Source organism: Oncorhynchus keta, chromosome 13, assembly GCF_023373465.1.
Source record: "Oncorhynchus keta strain PuntledgeMale-10-30-2019 chromosome 13, Oket_V2, whole genome shotgun sequence".
Classification (NCBI taxonomy): domain Eukaryota; kingdom Metazoa; phylum Chordata; class Actinopteri; order Salmoniformes; family Salmonidae; genus Oncorhynchus; species Oncorhynchus keta.
The window spans coordinates 26,387,235-26,406,631 of NC_068433.1; the positions used below are offsets into that span (position 1 = coordinate 26,387,235).

The 19,397-nt window shown below is 51.9% G+C and overlaps 1 protein-coding gene across 13 annotated transcripts in view; it reads right to left on the reverse strand.

Moving 5' to 3' along the window:
• Positions 1–19,397, reverse strand: part of LOC118373066 (dynamin-1) — a 150,276-nt gene that overhangs the window by 22,462 nt on the left and 108,417 nt on the right. For all 13 annotated transcript variants that reach the window (XM_052459859.1, XM_052459860.1, XM_052459858.1 and 10 more), the window contains 5 exons: positions 16,781–16,890; positions 16,147–16,258; positions 15,935–15,949; positions 14,152–14,325; positions 13,740–13,981 (listed from right to left, as the gene is read on the reverse strand). In XM_052459859.1, coding sequence (XP_052315819.1) covers positions 13,740–13,981; positions 14,152–14,325; positions 15,935–15,949; positions 16,147–16,258; positions 16,781–16,890 — 653 coding nt within the window. The remainder of the gene's footprint in view (positions 1–13,739; positions 13,982–14,151; positions 14,326–15,934; positions 15,950–16,146; positions 16,259–16,780; positions 16,891–19,397) is intronic.

The following is a 19,397-nucleotide window of genomic DNA, read 5'->3' on the forward strand; positions in this document are numbered from 1 at the left end:
CCCTTCATTCGTACAGTACCTGCCCCCAGAGCAATTTACCTCCTTCCATCCCTCTCCCCATTTCCCACCCTCCTGCTCGCCCTCCATTTGTATAGTACCTGCCCCAGAGCAAATTACCTCCTTCCATCCCTCTCCCCCATCCCTCCCTCCCCCATTTGCATAGTTCCCCAGAGCAATTTACTTCCTTCCATCCCTCTCCCCCATTTCCCACCCTCTTGCTCTCCCTCCATTCGTACAGTACCTGCCCCCAGAGCAATTTACCTCCTTCCATCCCTCTCCCCCATTTTTCCACCCTCCTGCTCTGCCTCCATTTGTACAGTACCTGCCCCCAGAGCAATTTACCTCCTTCCATCCCTCTCCCCCATTTCCCCACCCTCCTGCTCGCCCTCCATTCGTACAGTAACTGTCCCCAGAGCAATTTACCTCCTTCCATTCCTCTCCTCATTTCCCCACCCTCCTGCTCTCCCTTCATTTGTACAGTACCTGCCCTTTTAGAGCAATTTACCTCCTTCCATCCCTCTCCCCATTTCCCCACCCTCCTGCTCTCCCATCATTTGTACAGTGCCTGCCCCAGAGCAATTTACCTCCTTCCATCCCTCTCCCCCATTTCCCACCCTCCTGCTCTCATTTCATTCGTACAGTACCTGCCCCCAGAGCAATTTACCTCCTTCCATCGCTCCCCATTTTCCCACCCCTCCTGTTCTCCCTCCATTTGTACAGTACCTGCCCCCAGAGCACTTACCTCCGTCCATCCCTCTCCCATTTTCCCACCTCCTGCTCTCCCCCTCCATTCGTACATCCTGCCCCCAGAGCATTTACCTCCTTCCATCCCTCTCCCCATTTCCCCTTATCCTGCTCTCCCTTCATTTGTACAGTACCTGCCCCAGAGCAATTTACCTCCTTCCATCCTCTCCCCATTTCCCACCCTCCTGCTCTCCTTCATTCGTACAGTACCTGCCCCCAGAGCACTTTACCTCCTTCCATCCCTCTCCCCATTTTCCCACCCTCCTGTTCTCCTCCATTTGTACAGTACCTGCCCCCAGAGCAATTTACCCTCCTTCCATCCCTCTCCCCATTTTCCCACCCTCCTGCTCTCTCTCCATTTGTACAGTACCTGCCCCAGAGCAATTTACCTCCTTTCCATCCTCTCCCCATTTCACCCTCCTGCTCCCTTTCATTCGTACCTGCCCCCAGAGCAATTTACCTCCTTCCATCCCTCTCCCCATTTTCCCCACCCCCTGCTCGCCTCCATTCGTACAGTAACTGCCCCAGAGCAATTTACCTCCTTCCATCCCTCTCCCTCATTTCCCCACCCTCCTGCTCTCCTTTCATTCGTACAGTACCTGCCCCAGAGCAATTTTCCTTCCATCGCTCTCCCCATTTTCCCACCCTCCTGCTCTCCCTCCATTTGTACAGTACCTGCCCCCAGAGCAATTTACCTCCTTCCATCCCTCTCCCCCGTTTTCCCACCCCTCCTGCTCTCCCTCCATTCGTACAGTACCTGCCCCCAGAGCAATTTACCTCCTTCCATCCCTCTCCCCATTTCCCCACCCTCCTGCTCTCCTTTCATTCGCACAGTACCTGCCCCCAGAGCAATTTACCTCCTTCCATCCCTCTCCCCCATTTTCCCCCCCCTCCTGCTCTCCTTCATTTGTACAGTACCTGCCCCAGAGCAATTTACCTCCTTCCATCCCTCTCCCCCATTTTCCCACCCTCCTGCTCTCCCTCCATTCGTACAGTACCTGCCCCCAGAGCAATTTACCTCCTTCCATCCCTCTCCCCATTTCCCCACCCTCCTGCTCTCCTTCATTTGTACAGTACCTGCCCCCAGAGCAATTTACCTCCTTCCATCCCTCTCCCCATTTCCCCACCCTCCTGCTCTCCCTCCATTTGTACAGTACCTGCCCCCAGAGCAATTTACCTCCTTCCATCCCTCTCCCCCATTTTCCCACCCTCCTGCTCTCCTCCATTTGTACAGTACCTGCCCCCAGAGCAATTACTCCTTCCATCCCTCTCCCCATTTTCCCACCCTCCTGCTCTCTCTCCATTTGTACAGTACCTGCCCCCAGAGCAATTTACCTCCTTCCATCCCTCTCCCCCATTTCCCCACCTCCTGCTCTCCCTTCATTTGTACAGTACCTGCCCCCAGAGCAATTTACCTCCTTCCATCCCTCTCCCCCATTTCCCCACCCTCCTGCTCGCCCCTCCATTTGTACAGTAACTGCCCCAGAGCAATTTACCTCCTTCCATCCCTCTCCCCTCATTTCCCCACCCTCCTGCTCCTTTCATTCCAGTACCTGCCCCCAGAGCAATCCTCCTTCCATCCTTCCCCCATTTTCCCACCCTCCTGCTCTCCTTCATTTGTACAGTACCTGCCCCAGAGCAATTTACCTCCTTCCATCCCTCTCCCCCATTTTCCCACCCTCCTGCTCTCCCTCCATTCGTACAGTAACCTGCCCCAGAGCAATTTACCTCCTTCCATCCCTCTCCCCATTTCCCCACCCTCCTGCTCTCCTTTCATTCGTACAGTACCTGCCCCCAGAGCAATTTTCCTTCCATCGCTCTCCCCATTTTCCCACCCTCCTGCTCTCCCTCCATTTGTACAGTACCTGCCCCCAGAGCAATTTACATTCCTTCCATCCCTCTCCCCATTTTCCCACCCTCCTGCTCTCCTCCATTCAGACAGTACCTGCCCCCAGAGCAATTTACTATCCTTCCATCCCTCTCCCCATTTCCCCACCCTCCTGCTCTCCCTTCATTTGTACAGTACCTGCCCCCAGAGCAATTTACCTCCTTCCATCCCTCTCCCCCATTTCCCCACCCTCCTGCTCTCCTTCATTTCAGTACAGTACCTGCCCCCAGAGCAATTTACCTCCTTCCATCCCTCTCCCCCATTTTTTCCCCCCTCCTGCTCTGCCTCCATTTGTACAGTACCTGCCCCCAGAGCAATTTACCTCCTTCCATCCCTCTCCCCCATTTTCCCACCCTCCTGCTCTCCCTCCATTTGTACAGTACCTGCCCCCAGAGCAATTTACCTTTCCATCCTCTCCCTTTTCCCCATCCTCCTGCTCTCCCCATTTGTACAGTACCTGCCCCCAGAGCAATTTACCTCCTTCCATCCCTCTCCCCATTTCCCACCCTCCTGCTCTCCCTTCATTCGTACAGTACCTGCCCCCAGAGCAATTTACCTCCTTCCATCCCTCTCCCCATTTCCCCACCCTCCTGCTCTCCTCCATTTACAGTACCTGCCCCCAGAGCAATTTACCTCCTTCCATCCCTCTCCCCCATTTTTTCACCCTCCTTGTACAGTACCTGCCCCCAGAGCATATTTACCTCCTTCCATCCCTCTCCCCCATTTCCCCACCCTCCTGCTCTCCTCCATTTGTACAGTACCTGCCCCCAGAGCAATTTACCTCCTTCCATCCCTCTCCCCATTTCCCCACCCTCCTGCTCTCCCTTCATTTGTACAGTACCTGCCCCAGAGCAATTTACCTCCTTCCATCCCCTCTCCCCATTTCCCCACCCTCCTGCTCTCCCTCCATTCGTACAGTACCTGCCCCAGAGCAATTTACCTCCTTCCATCCCTCTCCCCATTTCCCCACCCCCACCCCTTCATTTGTACAGTACCCCCCCAGAGCAATCCTCCTTCCATCCCTCTCCCCCATTTTCCCACCCTCCTGTCTCCCTCCATTTGTACAGTACCTGCCCCAGAGCAATTTACCTCCTTCCATCCCTCTCCCCATTTCCCACCCTCCTCCTCCATTTGTACAGTACCTGCCCCCAGAGCAATTCCATCCCTCTCCCCATTTCCCCACCCTCCTGCTCTCCCTTCATTCGTACCTGCCTCAGAGCACTTTACACCTTCCATCCCTCTCCCCATTTCCCCCACCCTCCCTCCATTCGCACAGTAACTGCCCCATCCCTCTCCTCATTTCCCCCACCCTCCTGCTCTCCTTTCAGTACCTGCCCCAGAGCAATTTACCTCCTTCCATCCCTCTCCCCATTTTCCCACCCTCCTGCTCTCCTCCATTTGTACAGTACCTGCCCCCAGAGCAATTTACCTCCTTCCATCCCTCTCCCCATTTTCCCACCCTCCTGCTCTCCCTCCATTTGTACAGTACCTGCCCCCAGAGCAATTTACCTCCTTCCATCCCTCTCCCATTTCCCCCACCCTCCTGCTCTCCTTCATTTGTACAGTACCTGCCCCCAGAGCAATTTACCTCCTTCCATCCCTCTCCCCCATTTCCCCACCCTCCTGCTCTCCCTTCATTCGTACAGTACCTGCCCCCAGAGCAATTTACCTCCTTCCATCCCTCTCCCCATTTCCCCACCCTCCTGCTCTCCCTTCATTTGTACAGTACCTGCCCCAGAGCAATTTACCTCCTTCCATCCCTCTCCCCATTTCCCCACCCTCCTGATCTCCCTTCATTCGTACAGTACCTGCCCCCCAGAGCAATTTACCTCCTTCCATCCCTCTCCCCCATTTTCCCACCCTCCTGCTCTCCCTCCATTTGTACAGTACCTGCCCCAGAGCAATTTACCTCCTTCCATCCTCTCCCCATTTTCCCACCCTCCTGCTCTCCTCCATTTGTACAGTACCTGCCCCCAGAGCAATTTACCTCCTTCCATCCCTCTCCCCCATTTCCCCACCCTCCTGCTCTCCTTCATTCAGACCTGCCCCCAGAGCAATTTACCTCCTTCCATCCCTCTCCCCCATTTCCCCACCCTCCTGCTCGCCCTCCATTCGTACAGTACTGCCCCAGAGCAATTTACCTCCTTCCATCCTCTCCCTCATTTCCCCACCCTCCTGCTCTCCTTTCATTCGTACAGTACCTGCCCCCAGAGCAATTTACCTCCTTCCATCGCTCTCCCCATTTTCCCACCCTCCTGCTCTCCTCCATTTTGTACAGTACCTGCCCCCAGAGCAATTTTACCTCCTTCCATCCCTCTCCCCATTTTCCCACCCTCCTGCTCTCCCTCCATTCGTACAGTACCTGCCCCCAGAGCAATTTACCTCCTTCCATCCCTCTCCCCATTTCCCCACCCTCCTGCTCTCCCTTCATTTGTACAGTACCTGCCCCCAGAGCAATTTACCTCCTTCCATCCCTCTCCCCCATTTCCCCACCCTCCTGCTCTCCCTTCATTCGTACAGTACCTGCCCCCAGAGCAATTTACCTCCTTCCATCCCTCTCCCCCATTTCCCCACCCTCCTGCTCGCCCTCCATTTGTATAGTACCTGCCCCCAGAGCAAATTACCTCCTTCCATCCCTCTCCCCCATTTCCCCACCCTCCTGCTCGCCCTCCATTTGTATAGTACCTGCCCCCAGAGCAATTTACCTCCTTCCATCCCTCTCCCCCATTTCCCCACCCTCTTGCTCGCCCTCCATTCGTACAGTACCTGCCCCCAGAGCAATTTACCTCCTTCCATCCCTCTCCCCCATTTTTCCACCCTCCTGCTCTGCCTCCATTTGTACAGTACCTGCCCCCAGCGCAATTTACCTCCTTCCATCCCTCTCCCCCATTTCCCCACCCTCCTGCTCGCCCTCCATTCGTACAGTAACTGTCCCCAGAGCAATTTACCTCCTTCCATTCCTCTCCCTCATTTCCCCACCCTCCTGCTCTCCCTTCATTTGTACAGTACCTGCCCCCAGAGCAATTTACCTCCTTCCATCCCTCTCCCCCATTTCCCCACCCTCCTGCTCTCCCTTCATTTGTACAGTACCTGCCCCCAGAGCAATTTACCTCCTTCCATCCCTCTCCCCCATTTCCCCACCCTCCTGCTCTCATTTCATTCGTACAGTACCTGCCCCCAGAGCAATTTACCTCCTTCCATCGCTCTCCCCATTTTCCCACCCTCCTGCTCTCCTCCATTTGTACAGTACCTGCCCCCAGAGCAATTTACCTCCGTCCATCCCTCTCCCCATTTTCCCACCCTCCTGCTCTCCCTCCATTCGCAGTACCTGCCCCAGAGCAATTTACCTCCTTCCATCCCTCTCCCCATTTCCCCACCCTCCTGCTCTCCCTTCATTTGTACAGTACCTGCCCCCAGAGCAATTTACCTCCTTCCATCCCTCTCCCCATTTCCCCACCCTCCTGCTCTCCTTCATTCGTACAGTACCTGCCCCCAGAGCAATTTACCTCCTTCCATCCCTCTCCCCCCATTTTCCCACCCTCCTGCTCTCCCTCCATTTGTACAGTACCTGCCCCAGAGCAATTTACCTCCTTCCATCCCTCTCCCCCATTTTCCCACCCTCCTGCTCTCTCTCCATTTGTACAGTACCTGCCCCCAGAGCAATTTACCTCCTTCCATCCCTCTCCCCCATTTCCCCACCTCCTGCTCTCCCTTCATTCAGTACCTGCCCCAGAGCAATTTACCTCCTTCCATCCCTCTCCCCCATTTCCCCACCCCCTGCTCGCCCTCCATTCGTACAGTAACTTTGCCCCAGAGCAATTTACCTCCTTCCATCCCTCTCCCTCATTTCCCCACCCTCCTGCTCTCCTTTCATTCGTACAGTACCTGCCCCCAGAGCAATTTACCTCCTTCCATCGCTCTCCCCCATTTTCCCACCCTCCTGCTCTCCCTCCATTTGTACAGTACCTGCCCCCAGAGCAATTTACCTCCTTCCATCCCTCTCCCCCATTTTCCCACCCTCCTGCTCTCCCTCCATTCGTACAGTACCTGCCCCCAGAGCAATTTACCTCCTTCCATCCCTCTCCCCCATTTCCCCACCCTCCTGCTCTCCTTTCATTCGTACAGTACCTGCCCCCAGAGCAATTTACCTCCTTCCATCGCTCTCCCCCATTTTCCCACCCTCCTGCTCTCCCTCCATTTGTACAGTACCTGCCCCCAGAGCAATTTACCTCCTTCCATCCCTCTCCCCCATTTTCCCACCCTCCTGCTCTCCCTCCATTCGTACAGTACCTGCCCCCAGAGCAATTTACCTCCTTCCATCCCTCTCCCCATTTCCCCACCCTCCTGCTCTCCCTTCATTTGTACAGTACCTGCCCCCAGAGCAATTTACCTCCTTCCATCCCTCTCCCCATTTCCCCACCCTCCTGCTCTCCTTCATTCGTACAGTACCTGCCCCCAGAGCAATTTACTCCTTCCATCCCTCTCCCCATTTTTCCCACCCTCCTGCTCTGCCTCCATTTGTACAGTACCTGCCCCAGAGCAATTTACCTCCTTCCATCCCTCTCCCCCATTTCCCCACCCTCCTGCTCGCCCTCCATTCAGACAGTACCTGCCCCCAGAGCAATTTACCTCCTTCCATCCCTCTCCTCATTTCCCCACCCTCCTGCTCTCCCTTCATTTGTACAGTACCTGCCCCCAGAGCAATTTACCTCCTTCCATCCCTCTCCCCATTTCCCCACCCTCCTGCTCTCCCTTCATTCGTACAGTACCTGCCCCAGAGCAATTTACCTCCTTCCATCCCTCTCCCCCATTTCCCCACCCTCCTGCTCGCCCTCCATTCGTACAGTACCTGCCCCCAGAGCAATTTACCTCCTTCCATCCCTCTCCCCCATTTTTCCACCCTCCTGCTCTGCCTCCATTTGTACAGTACCTGCCCCCAGAGCAATTTACCTCCTTCCATCCCTCTCCCCCATTTCCCCACCCTCCTGCTCGCCCTCCATTCGTACAGTACCTGCCCCCAGAGCAATTTACCTCCTTCCATCCCTCTCCCTCATTTCCCCACCCTCCTGCTCTCCCTTCATTTGTACAGTACCTGCCCCCAGAGCAATTTACCTCCTTCCATCCCTCTCCCCATTTCCCCACCCTCCTGCTCTCCCTTCATTTGTACAGTACCTGCCCCCAGAGCAATTTACCTCCTTCCATCCCTCTCCCCCATTTCCCCACCCTCCTGATCTCCCTTCATTCGTACAGTACCTGCCCCCAGAGCAATTTACCTCCTTCCATCCCTCTCCCCCATTTTCCCACCCTCCTGCTCTCCCTCCATTTGTACAGTACCTGCCCCCAGAGCAATTTACCTCCTTCCATCCCTCTCCCCATTTTCCCACCCTCCTGCTCTCCCTCCATTTGTACAGTACCTGCCCCCAGAGCAATTTACCTCCTTCCATCCCTCTCCCCCATTTCCCCACCCTCCTGCTCTCCCTTCATTCGTACCTGCCCCCAGAGCAATTTACCTCCTTCCATCCCTCTCCCCCATTTCCCCACCCTCCTGCTCGCCCTCCATTCGTACAGTAACTGCCCCAGAGCAATTTACCTCCTTCCATCCCTCTCCCTCATTTCCCCACCCTCCTGCTCTCCTTTCATTCGTACAGTACCTGCCCCCAGAGCAATTTACCTCCTTCCATCGCTCTCCCCCATTTTCCCACCCTCCTGCTCTCCCTCCATTTGTACAGTACCTGCCCCCAGAGCAATTTACCTCCTTCCATCCCTCTCCCCCATTTTCCCACCCTCCTGCTCTCCCTCCATTCGTACAGTACCTGCCCCCAGAGCAATTTACCTCCTTCCATCCCTCTCCCCCATTTCCCCACCCTCCTGCTCTCCCTTCATTTGTACAGTACCTGCCCCCAGAGCAATTTACCTCCTTCCATCCCTCTCCCCATTTCCCACCCTCCTGCTCTCCCTTCATTCGTACAGTACCTGCCCCCAGAGCAATTTACCTCCTTCCATCCCTCTCCCCCATTTCCCCACCCTCCTGCTCGCCCTCCATTTGTATAGTACCTGCCCCCAGAGCAAATTACCTCCTTCCATCCCTCTCCCCAATTTCCCCACCCTCCTGCTCGCCCTCCATTTGTATAGTACCTGCCCCCAGAGCAATTTACTTCCTTCCATCCCTCTCCCCCATTTCCCCACCCTCTTGCTCGCCCTCCATTCGTACAGTACCTGCCCCCAGAGCAATTTACCTCCTTCCATCCCTCTCCCCAATTTCCCCACCCTCCTGCTCGCCCTCCATTTGTATAGTACCTGCCCCCAGAGCAATTTACTTCCTTCCATCCCTCTCCCCCATTTCCCCACCCTCTTGCTCGCCCTCCATTCGTACAGTACCTGCCCCCAGAGCAATTTACCTCCTTCCATCCCTCTCCCCCATTTCCCCACCCTCCTGCTCGCCCTCCATTCGTACAGTAACTGTCCCCAGAGCAATTTACCTCCTTCCATTCCTCTCCCTCATTTCCCCACCCTCCTGCTCTCCCTTCATTTGTACAGTACCTGCCCCCAGAGCAATTTACCTCCTTCCATCCCTCTCCCCCATTTCCCCACCCTCCTGCTCTCCCTTCATTTGTACAGTACCTGCCCCCAGAGCAATTTACCTCCTTCCATCCCTCTCCCACATTTCCCCACCCTCCTGCTCTCCTTCATTTGTACAGTACCTGCCCCCAGAGCAATTTACCTCCTTCCATCCCTCTCCCCCATTTCCCCACCCTCCTGCTCTCCCTTCATTTGTACAGTACCTGCCCCCAGAGCAATTTACCTCCTTCCATCCCTCTCCCCCATTTCCCCACCCTCCTGATCTCCCTTCATTCGTACAGTACCTGCCCCAGAGCAATTTACCTCCTTCCATCCCTCTCCCCCATTTTCCCACCCTCCTGCTCTCCCTCCATTTGTACAGTACCTGCCCCCAGAGCAATTTACCTCCTTCCATCCCTCTCCCCCATTTTCCCACCCTCCTGCTCTCCCTCCATTTGTACAGTACCTGCCCCCAGAGCAATTTACCTCCTTCCATCCCTCTCCCCCATTTTCCCACCCTCCTGCTCTCCCTCCATTCGTACAGTACCTGCCCCCAGAGCAATTTACCTCCTTCCATCCCTCTCCCCCATTTCCCCACCCTCCTGCTCTCCCTTCATTTGTACAGTACCTGCCCCCAGAGCAATTTACCTCCTTCCATCCCTCTCCCCCATTTCCCCACCCTCCTGCTCTCCCTTCATTCGTACAGTACCTGCCCCCAGAGCAATTTACCTCCTTCCATCCCTCTCCCCCATTTCCCCACCCTCCTGCTCGCCCTCCATTTGTATAGTACCTGCCCCCAGAGCAAATTACCTCCTTCCATCCCTCTCCCCATTTCCCACCCTCCTGCTCGCCCTCCATTTGTATAGTACCTGCCCCAGAGCAATTTACTTCCTTCCATCCCTCTCCCCATTTCCCCACCCTCTTGCTCGAACTCCATTCGTACAGTACCTGCCCCCAGAGCAATTTACCTCCTTCCATCCCTCTCCTCATTTCCCACCCTCCTGCTCTCCCTTCATTTGTACAGTACCTGCCCCCAGAGCAATTTACCTCCTTCCATCCCTCTCCCCATTTCCCCACCCTCCTGCTCTCCCTTCATTTGTACAGTACCTGCCCCCAGAGCAATTTACCTCCTTCCATCCCTCTCCCCCATTTCCCCACCCTCCTGATCTCCTTCATTCGTACAGTACCTGCCCCCAGAGCAATTACCTCCTTCCATCCCTCTCCCCATTTTCCCACCCTCCTGCTCTCCCTCCATTTGTACAGTACCTGCCCCCAGAGCAATTTACCTCCTTCCATCCCTCTCCCCCATTTTCCCACCCTCCTGCTCTCCCTCCATTTGTACAGTACCTGCCCCCAGAGCAATTTACCTCCTTCCATCCCTCTCCCCCATTTCCCCACCCTCCTGCTCTCCCTTCATTCGTACCTGCCCCCAGAGCAATTTACCTCCTTCCATCCCTCTCCCCCATTTCCCCACCCTCCTGCTCGCCCTCCATTCGTACAGTAACTGCCCCAGAGCAATTTACCTCCTTCCATCCCTCTCCCTCATTTCCCCACCCTCCTGCTCTCCTTTCATTCGTACAGTAACTGCCCCCAGAGCAATTTACCTCCTTCCATCGCTCTCCCCCATTTTCCCACCCTCCTGCTCTCCCTCCATTTGTACAGTACCTGCCCCCAGAGCAATTTACCTCCTTCCATCCCTCTCCCCCATTTTTCCCACCCTCCTGCTCTCCTCCATTCGTACAGTACCTGCCCCCAGAGCAATTTACCTCCTTCCATCCCTCTCCCCATTTCCCCACCCTCCTGCTCTCCCTTCATTTGTACAGTACCTGCCCCCAGAGCAATTTACCTCCTTCCATCCCTCTCCCCATTTCCCCACCCTCCTGCTCTCCCTTCATTCGTACAGTACCTGCCCCCAGAGCAATTTACCTCCTTCCATCCCTCTCCCCCATTTTCCCACCCTCCTGCTCTCCCTCCATTTGTACAGTACCTGCCCCCAGAGCAATTTACCTCCTTCCATCCCTCTCCCCATTTTCCCACCCTCCTGCTCTCTCTCCATTTGTACAGTACCTGCCCCCAGAGCAATTTACCTCCTTCCATCCCTCTCCCCATTTCCCCACCCTCCTGCTCTCCCTTCATTCGTACCCTGCCCCCAGAGCAATTTACCTCCTTCCATCCCTCTCCCCATTTCCCCACCCCCTGCTCGCCCTCCATTCGTACAGTAACTGCCCCAGAGCAATTTACCTCCTTCCATCCCTCTCCCTCATTTCCCCACCCTCCTGCTCTCCTTTCATTCGTACAGTACCTGCCCCCAGAGCAATTTACCTCCTTCCATCGCTCTCCCCATTTTCCCACCCTCCTGCTCTCCCTCCATTTGTACAGTACCTGCCCCAGAGCAATTTACCTCCTTCCATCCCTCTCCCCATTTTCCCACCCTCCTGCTCTCCCTCCATTCGTACAGTACCTGCCCCCAGAGCAATTTACCTCCTTCCATCCCTCTCCCCATTTCCCCACCCTCCTGCTCTCCTTTCATTCGTACAGTACCTGCCCCCAGAGCAATTTACCTCCTTCCATCGCTCTCCCCCATTTTCCCACCCTCCTGCTCTCCCTCCATTTGTACAGTACCTGCCCCCAGAGCAATTTACCTCCTTCCATCCCTCTCCCCCATTTTCCCACCCTCCTGCTCTCCCTCCATTCGTACAGTACCTGCCCCCAGAGCAATTTACCTCCTTCCATCCCTCTCCCCCATTTCCCCACCCTCCTGCTCTCCCTTCATTTGTACAGTACCTGCCCCCAGAGCAATTTACCTCCTTCCATCCCTCTCCCCCATTTCCCCACCCTCCTGCTCTCCCTTCATTCGTACAGTACCTGCCCCCAGAGCAATTTACCTCCTTCCATCCCTCTCCCCCTTTTCCACCCTCCTGCTCTGCCTCCATTTGTACAGTACCTGCCCCCAGAGCAATTTACCTCCTTCCATCCCTCTCCCCCATTTCCCCACCCTCCTGCTCGCCCTCCATTCGTACAGTACCTGCCCCCAGAGCAATTTACCTCCTTCCATCCCTCTCCCTCATTTCCCCACCCTCCTGCTCTCCCTTCATTTGTACAGTACCTGCCCCCAGAGCAATTTACCTCCTTCCATCCCTCTCCCCCATTTCCCCACCCTCCTGCTCTCCCTTCATTTGTACAGTACCTGCCCCCAGAGCAATTTACCTCCTTCCATCCCTCTCCCCCATTTCCCCACCCTCCTGCTCTCATTTCATTCGTACAGTACCTGCCCCCAGAGCAATTTACCTCCTTCCATCGCTCTCCCCCATTTTCCCACCCTCCTGCTCTCCCTCCATTTGTACAGTACCTGCCCCCAGAGCAATTTACCTCCTTCCATCCCTCTCCCCCATTTTCCCACCCTCCTGCTCTCCCTCCATTCGTACAGTACCTGCCCCCAGAGCAATTTACCTCCTTCCATCCCTCTCCCCCATTTCCCCACCCTCCTGCTCTCCCTTCATTTGTACAGTACCTGCCCCCAGAGCAATTTACCTCCTTCCATCCCTCTCCCCCATTTCCCCACCCTCCTGCTCTCCCTTCATTCGTACAGTACCTGCCCCCAGAGCAATTTACCTCCTTCCATCCCTCTCCCCCATTTTCCCACCCTCCTGCTCTCCCTCCATTTGTACAGTACCTGCCCCCAGAGCAATTTACCTCCTTCCATCCCTCTCCCCCATTTTCCCACCCTCCTGCTCTCCCTCCATTTGTACAGTACCTGCCCCCAGAGCAATTTACCTCCTTCCATCCCTCTCCCCCATTTCCCCACCCTCCTGCTCTCCCTTCATTCGTACCTGCCCCCAGAGCAATTTACCTCCTTCCATCCCTCTCCCCCATTTCCCCACCCTCCTGCTCGCCCTCCATTCGTACAGTAACTGCCCCAGAGCAATTTACCTCCTTCCATCCCTCTCCTCATTTCCCCACCCTCCTGCTCTCCTTTCATTCGTACAGTACCTGCCCCCAGAGCAATTTACCTCCTTCCATCGCTCTCCCCCATTTTCCCACCCTCCTGCTCTCCCTCCATTTGTACAGTACCTGCCCCCAGAGCAATTTACCTCCTTCCATCCCTCTCCCCCATTTTCCCACCCTCCTGCTCTCCTCCATTCGTACAGTACCTGCCCCCAGAGCAATTTACCTCCTTCCATCCCTCTCCCCATTTCCCCACCCTCCTGCTCTCCCTTCATTCGTACAGTACCTGCCCCCAGAGCAATTTACCTCCTTCCATCCCTCTCCCCATTTCCCCACCCTCCTGCTCTCCCTTCATTCGTACAGTACCTGCCCCCAGAGCAATTTACCTCCTTCCATCCCTCTCCCCCATTTTCCCACCATCCTGCTCTCCCTCCATTTGTACAGTACCTGCCCCCAGAGCAATTTACCTCCTTCCATCCCTCTCCCCCATTTTCCCACCCTCCTGCTCTCCCTCCATTTGTACAGTACCTGCCCCCAGAGCAATTTACCTCCTTCCATCCCTCTCCCCCATTTCCCCACCCTCCTGCTCTCCCTTCATTCGTACCTGCCCCCGGAGTTGTTTCCACCCGGCCTCAGCCAGGAGTCGTCTACGGGTGGTGGCATGGCAGTAGTGATGGTGGTGGTGCTGATGTCTCCGATGATGTTCAGGGCCTCTTTCAGGGCATGGTACATGCGGAGCATCTCATCGCGGTGATGGGCCTGCTCCTGGGACTCCTCCATCAGGCTGTTTTGGTCCCCAGAGTGGTACAGGTTGGCCAGCAGCTCCGCATTGATGAACTCCTTGGTCTGTGTGAAAGAGTGGGGAAGAGTTGCGGTGGTACAGAGAGGTTTTTATTTCTTTTTTGCACTTATTCAATCAGATCAAGTGTTAACTGGCAATAACAGACACCCGCATAGTGGACGTTTTGGCGATGTTGGAGGTGGTACTGCGTTGGAGCAACACTTGTCCCACTCACATTGTTGATCATGAGATACATGATGGTCTTGGGCATGAGGTCCCTGATGGTCTTGTTGACGATGGCCATGTAGGAATCCACCAGGTTGCGGATGGTCTCCACCTGCCTCTCCAGCTGGGGGTCCATGGAGTGCATGAGGTTATCTGAGCCATTCTCTCCGTCTCCACTGTCACTCTGCTGGGGGACAACACCAGGGAGGAGGGGGTTAGAGGACAGGGAAGAGAGGTGGACAGGGAGAGGAAGAGGGAAAGGGGGGAGAGACAGGGAGAAGGGGGGAGGGAGAGGGAGATGCAAAAGGAGAGGGAGAAAGAGAAATAGAAAGAGAAAAATATGGTGAGAGAAAGATGGAGCCCACTCGGGGCTCATGTACCCCAAAAAATCTGAGGAAGCACAAAGTATGTGAGGATGGCTAGAGGAGGGGTTCTTGGTGGGGGCTAGGTCCATAAGCTGGAGAATTTAGCTTTTTTCAAATAACTGAAACCGCTTCTTCCTTCAATCTAGAAGCACAATCATTATGCTTAATTCTATGTAAAAAAAAAAAAAGATATATCCAAGCCTTCCTTTTGAGCTGTCTGTTTGCAGAGTGAAGGAAAAACAGCCAACAAGTTCTCAGCATATGTGGGAACTGCTTCAAGACTGTTTGAAAAGCATTCCAGGTGAAGCTGGTTGAGAAAATGGCAAGTGTGCAAAGCTGTCATCAAGGCAAAGGGTGGCTACTTTGAAGAATCTCAAATATAAAATATATTTTGATTTGTTCTAACATTTTTTTGCTTATTACATGATTCCATATTTGTTATCTCTACAATGTAGAAAATAGTAAAAAAATAAAGAAAAACCCTTGAATGTGTATGTTTGTCCAAACTTTTGACTGGTACTGTATGTAATATATATACAGTATAGGTACTTTTTTTTACAGGAGAAATCTGAGGAGGCACATGCCCCTGTGCCCCCTTTGGGCATGACACCTCTGAGCTCTGTAATCACAACAAGTAGTGAAACAATCCTCAATATCACAAATCATTAATAACATCCACTATATAGCACTCTTAAACAGTCAGTATAAATAAATAACTTCCCACTGAGCCAGGGCTCCACACAGTCGACGCAACGGATCCCGAACAGATCTGACGGAGCTTAATTTGTGTAGCTCTCTACGTAGTTCTATGTACTTTTGTGTGGCTGAAATTTTGGAACGCAATGCAAACGGGGCTCTGTTTGTGTAGACTGTGAAATCACTGTGGGGAGCCATTGAAGACAACATGTCTCTTTCTCTACCACTTTCTCTTGGCTCATGCCCCAATGCTAATTCCTTTATTTGCTTAGCCAATTCCAATCAGATGGTTGCACTATACAGCTATGGCAGAACCCTGATGAGAGTGACATTTGAACTTCCTGGCCTGGTTCGAATGATGAACGACTGGGCTGTTGATTAGAAACAGCCAATGAGGCGAGACGAGAGAGGAGGCACAGCGCTGTATAAATCATTAGAGCCAATCAGAGTTCAGTATCAAATTAAATTGTCAACACTACAGATGTAGGATCTTAATTTGAGCCAGTTTGCTACAGCAGGAAAATAATCCTTATTATGTGGATTATAATTCATGGACAACTTTTGTAGGGGTTGATGCATTTTTCGTTATGGCAAATACACTACAGGTTTGAATTTCCTGCAGGGCAGGAGAATTCTCAGCAACAAATTAAGATCCTTGCTTATGCAACGCTCTAGAAAACTGTGTAAAAGGGGTGAAGAGTTGGAATGGACATCATGACACAAAGCACATACCTTGCCCTCCTTCTCCTATTGGGTCCAACAGCCACAAAGGACATACAGAGAAAAAGAATGACAGAGGGAGAGAGAGAGGGACAGGAAGAGAGAGATGGTGTTAAACATGAAATGACAGACTCTACTAGCGCTGTGAGAGAAAACCATCATCACAATCAACAACATGTTTTGGATTGGTGGAGTTACTGACTAAATGTGTGTGTGCGTCGTACCGTGACCCGTTCAGGATACACTCCAGCTCTAAGGAAGGAGGCCTTCCACCCATCTATCTCCTCCTGACTCTCGCAGGCCAACTCCAGCTGACGGTAGTCCTTATATACATTTCTGTGGATGCACAGCGGCAACTCTGAGTGTGTGTGCAGAGGCATCGAAATAAAATAATACAAATAATAAAAAGAAAATGTTTTTTTCCTTCTCTGTAATAATACTAGCCACTTAGCCATTTCATACAGTTGTCTTTAGCATAATGATTATGGCTCTAGATTGCAGGAAAAGCAGCTTCAGGTGTTTGAAAAATGTACAATTATCCAATTTATGAAATTCCTACTTATGGAACCCCCCCCCTCCTCACATACTTTGTGGCCCTTCAGATTATAGGGTAGCATGGTGTGTGTGTGTGTGTGTGTAGTATTACGCACATTCTTGTGGAAGCGAGTAGGATTAAGAGGGGATTGTGTGGGTGCTTGCCTTGAATGACGGAGAATGTGTGTGGTCAGTCTGTGTGGAGAGCTGCTACTTTGTGTACATTGAAGCTACGTCGGTTGTGTAGATCGAGATTAATTACTCTACCTTTGAGGTCTTAGAACATCTGACATGAAAATATGAAATGTCCACTTCAGAACGTACCTTTGCTCCGTGTTGAACAGGGCAAAGATCTGCTTGCTGGACATGAAGCTCTTCTCCACATCCCTCAGCCTCAGGTTGTCCACCTGGAGCATGTACTTCTTCTCTTTCTCCTGCAGGAGGCAGAATAAACAACACACAGGTTCGAGACAGTAGCCTACATATGAACCCACACACACTCACAGAGAGTGAGAAAGCACAGATTATAACAGCAACTGTGAGGATCTCCACAGACCTGCGATGACCTATGCATGCGATCTTGAACATGCACACTTTACATGATTACATAGGAAAACATGTATCGTTACTAACCTCAAAATATAGCCATGGATGTTAATCACTTTAAGTTTTAAAGTTTTAATTAATTAGTTTGGCAGATAGCCTTAAATTTAGGCTATTTACTGTATTACAAAAGTAATATTGAATTGTGTTTGGTTGACAATGAACCCAAATATCAACATTAAAAGGAGATGTAGGCCTAACTCCTGCTTCGATATTCCATCTGAGCCACTGGCTTAGTCCGGCTTTAATTCCACTTTGTCTAAAAATGAACAATTGATATGTTGGATTCATGTCTCCATCTCAACCAAAAATCAAAGGTAATCAAATCTAACTTCAAATGCACTTTAAGTACAGTTTTTTTTTTTTTAAGTCTTTAACTTATATTTTTTTGGTTGAGATGGAGACGTCCAACATATAAATGATTAATTTGTAGACAAACTGGAATTAAAGTCAGACAGTGTCACAGATGGAACCATCAGAGCAGAAAATACATCTCTTTCAAACGGTGCTATTTGGTTGCCTTGACAACCATACACAATTCAATGTCTAAATATCATTACATTGGAAATCTACCAGAGCTTGAAACCCTGGGTCTATGTGTTGTCTATTCTTAGTTGAATCCTGGGATGAATTGAAACAATAGCTGTTGATGCCTTTGCAAATGCTATAGAGGCCTAAACAGCATCCGTGATGATATGAGTGAGAAAGTACTGCATGGTCACATTTAATTTGCTCTGTTAACCCTTTGGAATGACTTCAGTAGCATCAGTGAATCCATTTAGTTGTTAAGTGGAGATCTCTCAACAATCATTCTCATGATAGCACATTGGCAATTGTCAGTGACAAATGTCATAGCTAAGCAGGGCTTGGTTAAAATCCTGGATGGGAGACCAAAAGTAGCTGTAGATAGGAGGTGCTGCCCAGTCTATTGGTTTTATTTCTTCTTTTGATAGCGTAAATAATGTTGAAGAACTGACATTGTTTTCAAGATACATATTCAACATATTTGTATACAAGTTTTGTCTACGTTGAAATTTGGCTACCATGATGAGATAATCCTGTGGTTGAAATTTCACCCACAAAACAACAGTTTATGTTGACAATATTTTCAAATACAATGTTTTGGATGGACAAATTAAGTTGAAACAATGTTGATTCAACCGGTTTGTGCCAGTGTGGAGGGATACATATACAGAGAGAAAGAGAGAGGGGGGATACAGAGACAGACAAAAGGAGAGTGGAGAGGGTAGAAAATAAGCCCCACAAAGTGCCTGGTTGTGATTAGAGCTGTGTAACTGTAAGTAGAAAAAAGAGAGAGGTGGGCAGGCGACACTGGAGCCTCACAGCACAGCCTTCACCACAGCAGCCTGGCGCACCAATAGAGAAGAGAGAGAGAGAGAAAAAAAGAGTGAGAAAGAGAGAGAGCAGCAAAGAGAGAGAGAGAGAGAGAGAAAGAGAGAGCCAGCAGAGAGAGAGAGAGAGAGAGAGAGAGAGAGAGAGAGAGAGAGAGAGAGAGAGAGAGAGAGAGAGAGAGAGAGAGAGAGAGAGAGAGAGAGAGACAGCAAAGAGAGAGAGAAAGAGAGAGCCAGCAAAGAGAGAGAGAGAGAGAGAGAGAGAGAGAGAGAGAGAGAGAGAGAGAGAGAGAGAGAGAGAGAGAGACAGCAAAGAGAGAGAGAGAGACAGCAGAGAGAGAGAGAGAGAGAGAAAGAGAGAGAGCGCCAGCAAAGAGAGCGAGAAAGAGTGAGATAAAGAGAGAGAGAGAAAGATAGATAGAATATAAGAAAAAAAATAGATTTTATATTTCGATATGTATACTTTGACAATGTAAGTAATAATGAACTTACCATGTCAATAAAGTCAATTGAATTGAATTGAAAGAAAGAGAGAGAGAGAGAGAGAGAGAGAGAGAGAGAGAGAGAGAGAGAGAGAGAGAGGAGAGGGAGAGATAGACCAAAGCTCAGAAAGCCAGCCTAAAGAGACCTAGAATCAAGGGAGGTCAACCACAGAAGTGAGCCCAGAGCTAAGACCCAGAACTGGGCAGACGGGTAGAGTAACAAACACCCTGTGGTCACACTACACTGAGCTTCACAACCAACTGTTACTAAAGGGAGCCATCCCACCCAGTGTGTGTGTGTGTGTGTGTGTGTGTGTGTGTGTGTGTGTGTGTGTGTGTGTGTGTGTGTGTGTGTGTGTGTGTGTGTGTGTGTGTGTGTGTGTGTGTGTGTGTGTGTGTGTGTGTGTGTGTGAGAGAAAGGCCATGCTCTACTCCAAAATACGCAGACTCCCCTATGGCTATGGACAAGCACAGTTTCTCTTCAACTTTAAAAACATGTGTCCA